This window comes from Camponotus vicinus, unplaced genomic scaffold (assembly GCF_025532165.1).
Source record: "Camponotus vicinus isolate PSW18456_S1 unplaced genomic scaffold, iyCamVici1.0 SCAF_6, whole genome shotgun sequence".
NCBI lineage: Eukaryota > Metazoa > Arthropoda > Insecta > Hymenoptera > Formicidae > Camponotus > Camponotus vicinus.
The window spans coordinates 18,783,399-18,795,730 of record NW_028141978.1 but is presented as its reverse complement, the minus strand read 5'-3'; the positions used below and the strand labels follow the sequence as shown (position 1 = coordinate 18,795,730).

The 12,332-nt window shown below is 34.7% G+C and overlaps 1 protein-coding gene across 1 annotated transcript; it reads left to right on the top strand.

The window, feature by feature from the left end:
* The first annotated feature begins 5,855 nt into the window (after positions 1-5,855).
* Positions 5,856-7,928, top strand: LOC145973116 (uncharacterized). The gene is made up of 2 exons (XM_083102313.1): positions 5,856-6,942; positions 7,094-7,928. The coding sequence occupies exons 1-2, from the start codon at positions 6,762-6,764 to the stop codon at positions 7,789-7,791; spliced, it is 879 nt and encodes a 292-aa protein (XP_082958439.1). The 5' UTR covers positions 5,856-6,761; the 3' UTR covers positions 7,792-7,928.
* The last annotated feature ends 4,404 nt before the right edge of the window (positions 7,929-12,332 follow it).

The window sequence follows — 12,332 nt, the reverse complement described above, 5'->3', positions numbered from 1 at the left end:
ACATTTTTCCTGCAAAAAACTTTTTTAAAACTTTTTCTATGATTTTTTTTGACCGTGTAATTTTGAAAATAAACCAGTATTTTTTAAGTATGATGTCGATACTCGACGAAAAATCATCGTAGATAAAAAATAAAAGAAGCATTTTGAAGCTTAAAATTTCAACTTCAACGCACTATCGTTAGTTTTTTTAAATTTTTTATCTTCCTTGTTCTATGTTCTAAAAACGAGCCTTATTGTTACGTTCCTTAAAATTATTTTTGACACTCTCTCTCTCTCTCTCTCTCTCTCTGCAGTTCGATAAAAAATTTTTTTCGAAAAATTCAACTCAAATTCCATAAACTACAACATTTTGCACTACAAAACGTTTTTTTTATTTTTCTATGATTTTTTAACTGAATTTAATAATTAGAGATTTGGCTCAAGTAATCAAAAAATTAAAAAGAAAATCGCATAAGAGTCAACGTACGGTAGTTGGAGCGCAGAGAAACAACAACACTTCTTTCTTTTTTCAATATTAGTTTATTAAAAAACACATTATATAATAACAAAAAGCGAACGTTTCGGATCATCTTTTGATCCTTCTTCAGCGCGATGTTAACAATATATATTACAAATAGTGACGCGTTACATTAAACGAATTTGTTTTCGATGCGTAGGTGACGCTAAATTGCATCCCGCGGAGGTCTAGTAAGCGCTCTGCTTCCAACAGTCAATTAAATATACTATAGTTATGCTATGCGACGTCACAGCAGATCTAACAAATCAAGTAAAAATAATAAAATAAATACCGAAAGATCCCAGATAGCCAAATGCAATGAGGTTGCTGTCATGTTGCCAATAATTGTTGAAGCAACTAATTTTAACAAACTAGAGACAAGGTAAGACAGCATTATGTCTGTTACGTTGAACTCACATGAATTCATGTGCTAATAACAACAAATTGATTGCAACGTGTCAGCATATTGCTGACATGTATGCAACGTAATATACCAATATTGCAGACCATTTGCTTCGTTAATTGATTGCATGTAGAAGCAGACATATAGCTGCATTCGTAACGCATTCTATTTCGATGTCAGCAAGTATACTGCAAATATATAATAATACATGCGATGCATTTGTTTGCTGAATATGTCATATCAAGCTTGGCTATCTGGAATATTACACGTGAATAAGCTTTTTTGCTTAAATTAATAGTTAGAAGCATGGCTCACCAGATTCCGCGCTTTTTACAATTAATAATATAGTATGCCGCTGTGCGCCCCAAGTCGATTCGAGATTCGATGACGAACTGTATAAATATGTCCTCGGTTGTCAGGACGTAAACATGGACTCAACCAAGGACATGCGCAGTTGACTCAACGATAACAAATATACCGACGCGCGAACGAACGCCTCATATTTTCGATAAATTATCGATTATCGTCGCAAATGTATGATGCAAGCCCTCTGTTTCACTCTGCAAGTTCAAGCTATTTTTTTAGCGCTTGATGGCCATGCCAAAAGATTCGTGTAACAATGTAGTGTATAAAGTCTCGTGCAATGATTGCGATGCGTCATATGTCGGCCAAACTAGCAGACAGTTAAAAAAACGAATTTCTGAACACCGAAATCACATTCGACGAAATACGTCACAACCTTCGGTTATAACTAATCACAGACTGGAATTCGGTCATGATTTTAATTGGGAAGAATCTGAGATTTTGGACAGGGAGTCCTCGTTGGGCAAAAGGCTTGTCTCTGAGATGCTGTTTATCAAGCGCCAAAAAAATAGCTTGAACTTGCAGAGTGATACAGAGGGCTTGCATCATACATTTGACGATAATCGGTAATTTATCGAAAATATGAGACGTTCGTTCGCGCGTCGGTATGTTTGTTATCATTGAGTCAACTGCGCATGTCCTTGATTGAGTCCATGTTTACGTCCTGACAACCGAGGACATATTTATACAGTTCGTCATCGAATCGACATGGGGCGCACAGCGGCATACTATATTATTAATTGTAAAAAGCGCGGAATCTGGTGAGCCATGCTTCTAACTATTAATTTAAGCAAGAAAGCTTATTCACGTGTAATATCTTTCGAGTAGTTGATACTAGGCGGGTTCTAACGCAGAGATCTCAGGGGGGGTGAGGGGCGAGGGGAACGGCGGGGGTATGACGTCACGCGGGGGGTTATGACGTCACGCGGGGGGGGGGTATGACGTCACGCGGGGGGTATGACGTCACGCGGGGGGGGCGTCACGCGGGGGGTATGACGTCACGCGGAGGGATATGACGTCACGCGTGGGGGTGACGCGGGAGTATAACGTCACGCAGGACGGAGGGGGACTTCCCCGGTACATCCCCCTCACCCCCTTTACCCCCAATATAAGTAACAGCTCTCGCGGTACCCCCTCACCCCCTCACACCCCCTCACCCCAATATAAGTAATTCTAGATTTTTTCCGTTCGACGTATCTTTATCTCTTTCTCATTGAATTACTCGTCGCGCGAATTTATAAACAATATAAATTAACGACGACCCCCAGAATCATCTTCAACGATTTTTTCTCGGAAGGAATGCAACGCGTATCAGCGCCGATGTTCGGCTGCTTTGCGCCTTTGTTTTAAAGATAAGAAAGGATTAGATGAAATATATATAAGGAGAATTGGATGTTTTATCGCAAGTATAAGTAATATTATATTACCTGGTTATCGCAAGTATAAGTAATATTATATTACATACCCGGTTAATAAACAATATAAACAGCGGTATTGGATGTTTTATCGCAAGTATAAGTAATATTATATTACCCGGTTGATAAACAATATAAACAGTGGTGTTTTACCAAGCAATAGCAATATTGTATTACATACCCTAACGCGTCGGGACATGTTTTCGCAAACAAAATAGCTCTCCCCGGTACACCCCCCTCACCCCCTCTCCCCCTTTACCCCCAATATAAGTAACAGCTCTCGCGGTACCCCCTCCTCCCTTCACCCCCCTCACACCCAATATAAGTAATTCTAGATTTATTCCGTTGGATGTATCCTTATCTCTCTCTCTCATTGAATTAGTCGTCGCGCGAATTTATAAACAATATAAACAGCGGTATTCCTTTGAAGAGGATTGGATTTTGAGGCTGACTAACGCGTCGGGACATGTTTCTTCGTGGATATTGCATTACGGTGAACGCCAATGTCCGGCTGCTGGAATTTATAAACAATATAAAATAGATAGTGCCTGATTTTATTACTATGATATTACTTCATGGAAATTTTGAGAGGAATGGGGAGACTTATGGAGAGGGTCTGTCTCCACATCAAAAAGTCTTCAGTTTTCGTGCAGTGAACGTAAGAGTACAGTGCATAAAATGAATATAGAAGAAGAAGAAGGAGAGGTTATTATCATCGAAGATAGTGATGAAGATGTGATTATACTTGAAGACAATGATGAAAATATGGAAATAGATGTTAAAAATGTGGAGGTTGTGGATGTTGAAGACTCATCTGATGATGAGATAGGACATTTGGAAGACTTTGGCTACGACAGCGAGTGCAGTGAGGAACTAAGTGAGGAACTAACAAGTAACACTACTCAAGCCATTCGCCGATATTCTTGAAACTTTGCACACACGTAGTACATCGAAAAACATTAAACACGTGTTTCTTTATTTTGGCTAACAAGGCGTTTTAAGGTTAAAAAACGCATTCGAAAGTTTAACACCATTTAGCACAATGCTAACTAATGCTACTCATGAGTGTCATTCTCTTACAGCTTTTACGACATTTCTCTATCATAATTTCATTGTCTGCGTGTTTTTGAGATCGCTAATGACGATTTTGACATCAGTTATATCAATGTAGAGGCTGATGAAAAATGGCAAATTTAATAGTAGTCTTACGAAGGATGTCAAAATGTGACTGGACAAATATCGGTGGGCAAACTTCTTAATACCCTTCTTTCAAATGACGGAAACAATAAGCAAATCACGAAATTTTAAGAAATTGAACCTTATGAAGACAGGATTATTAGGTCTTTTTAATGTTTTCAATTATACAATCTGACATATAGTAATCAGAACGGCCGATGGTAACTTATATGTTCAAGTTTCGTCTAACATGCTTACGATACCACAATTTGCACATATATTGTCAAAATGAATTATATTTTTACCGCATTTTATTATCATTATTGCAACTTTTGCTAATACCATTCATAACGAATAAGGTTTCATCAATCGTTTTTAAAGGTTGAAATCAGGGAGCAATACGACAGGCTTCTGATTACAATAAATTATATTCACGAAGTATTATCCTTTTTCATTGCGTATTTTCGAACTACACTTGATAACAATTAGTTTTTCATCGGCCGTTTTCACAGCACGGCTTTAATATTTTCTACATTGTGTATCTCTTTGAATACAATTTACAACAAATAGGTTTTCATCAGCTGTTTCCACGTCTACTATTTGTTATTAATTGTAATAACGTTAAGTACTATTCTTTCTCTGCGTTTTTCTCGAAAAAATTCACCAAAACATGTCTATGAATCCAAAAAATATTCTTCGTTTACTAACACATAGTTTCAGTGATTCGCAGTATGATGTTGAATCGATTGTGACAGAAGATGAAAGATCATTTGCAGCTTATTTGGAAGATCTCATTAAATCTTCTGTTGGTTCCAACGTGTTCACTGAAACTTACGAAACATTATGTTATAATGATGACAGCGTAATACCTGATGCTGTTGAAGTCGATGACGATTTTGAAGATGACTTTGAATGTGTTGTTCAAAATGATAAAAAACTGAAAGTTGAGATAGACGTTGATTATAAAAACAGAGCGGTCAAGTTTTGGCGATCTGCTAAAAATGGTAACATGAGCTTTAATTCGGTAAAAAATAGATTTAAGAGGGTTCCAGATAAAAAAACGTTGTACAGGTGGGAAGCACAAGTAGCGGAGGGAGGCACAAGGAATGAGAAATTGTTTCGTATCAGTACATATGTTTTAGATCAATTCAAAAATGCTATGGAAAAATCACTACCTGTTCATGATTTAGAGTTGAAAAGATGGGCTTTGGAAGCAAGGGATGATGTTAAACTATCAAATAAACTCTTCTCTGCTTCTTCCAAATGGATCCATACTTTCAAAGTGAGACATGGAATAGTATCTAGAAAGATTAACAAGTTTGTTACGAAAACCCAGATAACGAGTAAAGAAACTCTCGTACAGAAGAGTAATGAATCCCTGGCAAAAATGAGACGTTTGTTTGGCGTTTACATGAACGTTTGTGGAAGTTCGTCGAGAGTTTAAAAACGATTAGTAAAGAGTTTGTAGAACAAAAATTGCAACACTGCAGCGTTTAAAAGACGTTTGTACGTTATAGCGTAAACGTAAACGTTTGAAAAGTCTGAGTAAACTCTGTACACGAAGATGTATCAACGTTTACTGAACGTACTCTGAAAAATGTTACCTCACCATTGCAAAACTTTCATGTAACATTATATAAAGAGTTTGTAGAACAAAAATTGCAACACTGCAGCGTTTGATAAGCATTCAAAACCCAACAGCGTTATGTAAGTGCTCTTACAAAGTTTGAAAAGCATATAAACTCTCAGAAAACCCTCACTCAACGGTTGTTAACGCTTTATAAAGTTTCTTATTTTCGCCAGGGATTCGTTGCAACAGTGAGATCAGAAATATTATCTATAGGAGAAGATAATGGCCCATATTCTGAAACCTCTTTTATCGATAAAAGTGCCTCTAAAAGTGGCATATAAGCCTTCTGATTGGCTACAGGCCGCTTTTAGGAGCACTTTTATCGATAAAAGAGGATTCAGAATATGGGCCAATGTATTCAATTCTGATCAATCAGGCTTTAATTTAGAATCACATGCAGGGCGTATATTGTCATTGAAAGGTACTTTGAAAGTTGAATGCTTGGCTCAATCTATAAATTCACTGACTCACAGCTACACTATACAGCCTTTAATATCTGCAAGTGGGGTCTTAAAATCACCTTTGCTAATAGTGTTACAAGAGACACAAGGTAAATTTGGTGCGATCGTCAGAAACAATATTTATAAAGCTGAAAATATTCTTGTGCTTGCTTCGAAATCTGGCAAACTTTCATCAGACCTTGCTGTAAAATGGTTTGTCGATGCTTTTTTGCCTAATGTTAATGCCTAATGATAAGCATCGACTCTATGTTTAGACTCTTGGACTGGACAAACGGAAGAAAAGTTCGATGTTATAGATAAGCGTGGTAAAAGAGTCAAAATTTTAACTATTCCCGCAGGGACAACTGGTATGATCCAGCCATTAGATGTTTATACATTTAGACCATGGAAGAACTTTCTTAAACATTTCTCGGACTTAATCATATAACTACGACATCATCTATATAACTACGACATCAATTTACATTTGAGGAATAACATCTTAAAGCCTAATCTACAATGTGCTCTTTGCTTCCTGTTGCTTGCCTTTTGTCTTTTGCTTTCTAGTTACTTTATGCTCTATTTTACCGACAGTCATGTTTTTTGTTACGTGTTTCTTGTCCGTTCGAGAGTTCGTCAACTTTTATCTCAGGCGACAGAAAACGGAAGAACAACGCGCACGGGACAAGTAGTATATAGTGGGTGCTTGTGTAAACATAACCAAGAAAATAATAAAACCCGACGTCTTATAACCTCAATACGAAGCGTAATATCACCAACCGGTGATTAAAAAACCTCAAAAATCACCATAATATAACCCGCTGAAAAAAAGAAAAAAATGTCGGACAAGGAAAATGAAGAAACTGATGAAATTCAAGTAGATGAAGCTTTTGGCGAATTACTCGTCAATTTCGTACGAAAGAATCCTTGTCTTTATGATAAAACGTGTCAACAATATAAAGACAAAAAGTTCGTTGCAGATACATGGAGTTCCATTGCAAATGCCTGCGGTATGTCAGGTAAATAAACAAAAAAAATTTATTAATTTTGAGATAAAAGCATAGACTGATTTGAATAATTTATACATATTTTATGGATATTAGATGATTGCGTAATTCAAGTTTAAAGTTAGATTAGGTCGGGGTAATTATAGTTCATTCTATTTTGCAGTGGATCTAGTGCAGAAACAATGGAAAACTCTGCGAGGACAATTTACTAGAGAACACCGTCTTATGAATATGTATGAGCCATCAGATACAGGCAATAATACTTCCAAAAGACCACGGAAAACATGGTATTTGTATGAATGCCTTCTCTTTTTGGCACCACATGTGGCCCATCGTAGAACATCCAGCAACTTTGTGAGAAGAAATACAATTACTCAGTCTCCGTCAGCATCACAACAGTTAGCATCGCCATCAACATCTGCATCATCGTATCTGTTGAATCAAAATCTTTATAATGATGATTCAAATGCATCAACTCCAGATAAATCAACATCTTCAGATTTTTCAGAAACTGTAGAATCTTCAGTAACAATAGGTAGTCAACCAAGGTTAGCCACTAAAAGGAAAGATTTACTTGTTCCACCATATGATCAATTTGCAAATCGAAATCTAAAAAAATCTTATAAAGAACAAGAACAACTCTCTCAGATGATAGGAAATACAATTGAAGTTATAAATAAATTAATGCATAATTTATCAGAAAAACACTCACAGTCTATCACTGAGAATAAGGAGGATGGAGAGGAAACAGCAATGTCTAAAGCGTTTCTCTATGCGTTGAAAAGAATACATTCCAAATATAAAATTCAATGTTACATGGAATGCTTATCTGTTTTGGACAGATATCAGAACATGCAGTAGAAATGGCTGCAGCAGAAAAATCTGTGATTTTCTTTAGCTTTATTAAATTTTCCTTATATAATTGTTTTGTTATGTATAATTATGTTTTATTTTGATTACGTTTAATTTAATATATGTATACTTTAGTAACCAAAACAAAACAGAACATATATTAAAGTATATATATATATATATATATATATATATATATATATATATATATGCACATGCACACACAAAATATAATAGAAAAACGTTTTTTTTTAGTCGCTGTAAAATATTTTCTTGCAAAACAATGTATGATTTTAATTATGAATAAGATATATTTTAATTTTGATACATTTATGTGCGTCTAACATAAGACTGCAATCATTAATATTTGTTTTTCTATTAATTTTTAAATATTTATCTTTCTGTTAATTTTTTAAATAGATAATTTTTTGTTCTTGAATAAGGAAGTTTTATTTTTTTAATTTAAAAGTGCAATATAAGTAGCCAAAGTGCAAATTTAGTACTTTATATTAGTATTTTTGTTTTTTAAATTAATTTTTTAATATTTTGTTATTACTACATTGCTACAATTGCTACATTCCTACAATAAATAGAAGTGATTATTAAATAAACATAAATTATTATTATTGCTTCTTAAAATTATTAAACAATATTCCTATCTTGTTAATTTAACGTCAACTATTTTTACTGTCTAAAAAAATATCTAAATTAGATTTTAAATAATGGATTGATTATACATATATAACTTAAAATATCTTAAAGATTTTTTGTGAATGGACACATATAGTTTTAAAAATGTTATATGTATTAACATGTAATTTGTATACAAATCGTTTCTTAATCTCATATATATTTATTTACCATATATATATCATTTTTTTATACATATGTTATCACCTTTATAATCTTGTAATCATTTCTAATCATTAAAAATTAATTGTAGATACATCACATATATTATCCAAAAGAAGTGCAAATACAACTTTCAACATAATATTTTTTATACAAGAGAATAGAAAAAAATCATTAGTCTTAAAAAAACGTAAACTTATAATTTTAATTAAATCTTAGAAGAGTAGACACAAGTATAAGATATTTCTTTGATTTATTAATAAAATAATAAAAACTACAATAAATATCTACAATAATAAAAACTATAAAAAAGAAATGTCTACAAATAAAAAAATATATATTTTCAAGCAATCAAAAGTCACTATAGAATACGTTATAAATAAAAAATAAAAAGTAGAAATTATTTCAAAACGTAATATAAAAGTATGTAAAATATATCAAAATCATTATCTTTTTTAATAACATGTCGTATATTATATCATTAAGGCAGATTAATATTATGTACTCTCAGTGCAGCTTCCCACTGCCAATCCAGCTGGCCAATGTCCGAACAAAAATAATCTTTTAAAATGTTCCGCTGAGCATCAGCCCTCACTGTGGGATTATTGGATCCAAGTCGACCAACATCAATGATCGGTCCCCTGTACACTTCTCGTCTCCAGTCACCTTCGATGACATTTCCATTTTCTTCTCTATCCAACATAAATGTAGGGCAATAGGTCCTTTCCGATGGTGCTACATCGTCTTCTGATACCATTAGAAAGTTATGAAGGCACACAATTGCTTTCACAATATCTTCCGCTGTTTCTGGTGTACAGCATAGATCCCTTCTCAAAATACGCCACCTTGATGACATAATCCCAAATGCATTTTCGATGACGCGTCTAGCACGACTAAGTCGATAATTAAAAATTCTTTCTGCATTGCCAAAAGTTCTATAAGATCTGGCATATGGACGCATCATATGTATACCAAGTGGGAATGCTTCATCACCGACAAAAGTATAGGGGAGGATGACATCAGTGCCAGGAATCTCCTTTGGTAAAGGAAAGTTAATTTCATCTGCCTCAATAGCTTGGCCGAAAGCACAATTTGCCCACACACCTCCGTCACTTTGAGATCCTGCAGTAGAAGTAAAAAAAAAGATTATATTAATCAATATAATACAAACTATAGTATCTTGGAAAACTGTTGCACAAATATTCACCATAATCTCCAACATCTATCCATGTAAAACGATAATTAGCATCGCATGCAGCAATAAGAATTATAGAAAATGTCTTTTTGTATGAGCTATAAAACAGAGAGCCAGTTTTTGGAGGACACTGTATTGATATATGCTTTCCATCAATAGCTCCGACGCAGTTGGGAAACTGCCATCGATTGAAGAAATCCTCTGATATTTGCATCATACTCTCTCTTGTATATGTCTTCAAATATATTGGTTGAAGAGCTGTCCACAAAGCATTGCAGGTTTCTCTAAATATATTGTGTGCAGTGGAACGTCCAATTCTGTAGCTCCATGAAGACGTCCTAATTGAAGTCCCACGTGCTAGCATTCTTTAAGAAAATAAGAATTTAGTAACATAAAAAACTTTACATCAGTAATATAGAAATAGAAAATATACTTACTCAAATGTAATAGCTACACGTAACTGTAGAGGCAATGGAGTTCTAATGCTTCGCTTAACTAAATATGGTTTCACTAAATCACAAATATAGTTCAACTGTTGTACATTCATACGTGTGTATTCAAAGAATACTTCGTGGTCTGTTGTTCTCAATTCTCTAAATAAATTATTATAGATTCCCTGGGTTTCTCGAGAGTAATTAATCGGACGCATCCACCAACGCCTGATTCTTCTTTTATTTAATTGCATTTTTGCAAGCAAAAGCATTAGAAAGAGATTCCAACATTGGTGACTAATCAAAATATTTATTAACAATTCTTTATCCATTTTTTAGGTAATATTCAATTAACATAACCTTATTATTATAAGGTCGATATAAACAATGCCGAATGATATTTTATGATCGATATAAATAAGTTCGTAAAATATCGTCTTACAAATACTGCCTTTATCATTTGACCAATAAGAATGCTGTATTTGCATCTGAACGGATTATGAATAACGGTCTGTGATTGGTTCATGTAAAATAACCATTTTCTTTCGAAAATACAGAAGGGACATATTGTAGATGACGATGTTTCTTCACTCCATGCGACAAAAATACAAGAAGCAAAAAGCAGAGGGCAAAGAACACAAAACAAAACGCAAAGAGCACATTGTAGATTAGGCTTAAAGATTCAGTCATTGATTCATAACCAGTTCTCATCACCAAAATTTGTAAATTTATTCAAATACGCTTGGTGGAAAAGCGGGTATACTTCAGAAAAATCAGAAAAATGTGCAACACCTGTGGAATACTGCTTCGAGAATTGTGGTACACACTGTAGGTTTTGCACAAACATTTCCATCATAAAATGCGCTTGGTACAACGAATCTTTATGTATACAACACTTTTTTGCTCCAGACTATAATGCTTCTCCTCACTACGCAAAAGATACGTGAAATGAAGGCAATATTTTTAATTCCATCCTTTTCTTTTCAGCAAGATATGGGGAATTAAAATTCAAGTATATGGAGAAGGCCGCACCTTGTCTTCAGTGGCCGGGTCAAATCTCTATCTTGCCTTCACTGGTCGGATAGTACCACTATCTTGCCTTCACTGGTCGGGTATAGTACCACTATCTTGCCTTCACTGGTCGGGTAGTACCACTATCTTGCCTTTACTGGTCGGGTAGTATCACTATCTTGCCTTCACTGGTCGGGTATAATACCACTATCTTGCCTTCACTGGTCGGGTATAGTACCACTATCTTGCCTTCACTGGTCGGGTAGTACCACTATCTTGCCTTCACTGGTCGGGTAGTACCACTATCTTGCCTTCACTGGTCGGGTATAGTACCACTATCTTGACTTCACTGGTCGGGTATAGTACCACTATCTTGCCTTCACTGGTCGGGTAGTATCACTATCTTGCCTTCACTGGTCGGGTATAGTACCACTATCTTGCCTTCACTGGTCGGGTATAGACCTTCCCATTGCCTTCAGTTTCCGCCATTTGGATGCGTTATATTGAATTTTTCATCCGCCACCTCTAGATTGATATAACTGTTGCCAAAATCGTAATCATGTATCTAATAAACTTCGCAAATGGCGTTAAATAAAGTTTTTGAAACTTCTGCGATTTTGTCCACCATTTTGTATTTGCCATTCTGAATCTCGTTAAACTAATGTCAAAATCGTCATTAGCGATCTCAAAAACACAGACAATGAAATTATGATAGAGAAATGTCGTAAAAGCTGTAAGAGAATGACACTCATGAGTAGCGTTAGTTAGCATTGTGCTAAATGGTGTTAAACTTTCGAATGCGTTTTCTAACCTTAAAACGCCTTGTTAGCCAAAATAAAAAAACACGTGTTTAATGTTTTTCGATGTACTACGTGTGTGTAAAGATTCAAGAATATCGGCGAATGGCACTTGAGTAGTGTTACTTGTGAATTAATTGAAATAATAAAACATTTTATTGACTTAAAAGAATTTGTTATATCTTTTCCATCTTTTCTAATTATTTTAATGCGTTGTAAAAACTTTATTGTTATTTAGAAAATTTACTTGCTTGTTTGTATGTG

Coding starts and splice junctions, on each gene's coding strand:
- LOC145973116 (XM_083102313.1), top strand. CDS start 6,762: ATGTCGGACAAGGAAAATGAAGAAACTGATGAAATTCAAGTAGATGAA. Junction 6,943..7,093: donor AAATGCCTGCGGTATGTCAG/GTAAATAAACAA, acceptor TCTATTTTGCAG/TGGATCTAGTGCAGAAACAA.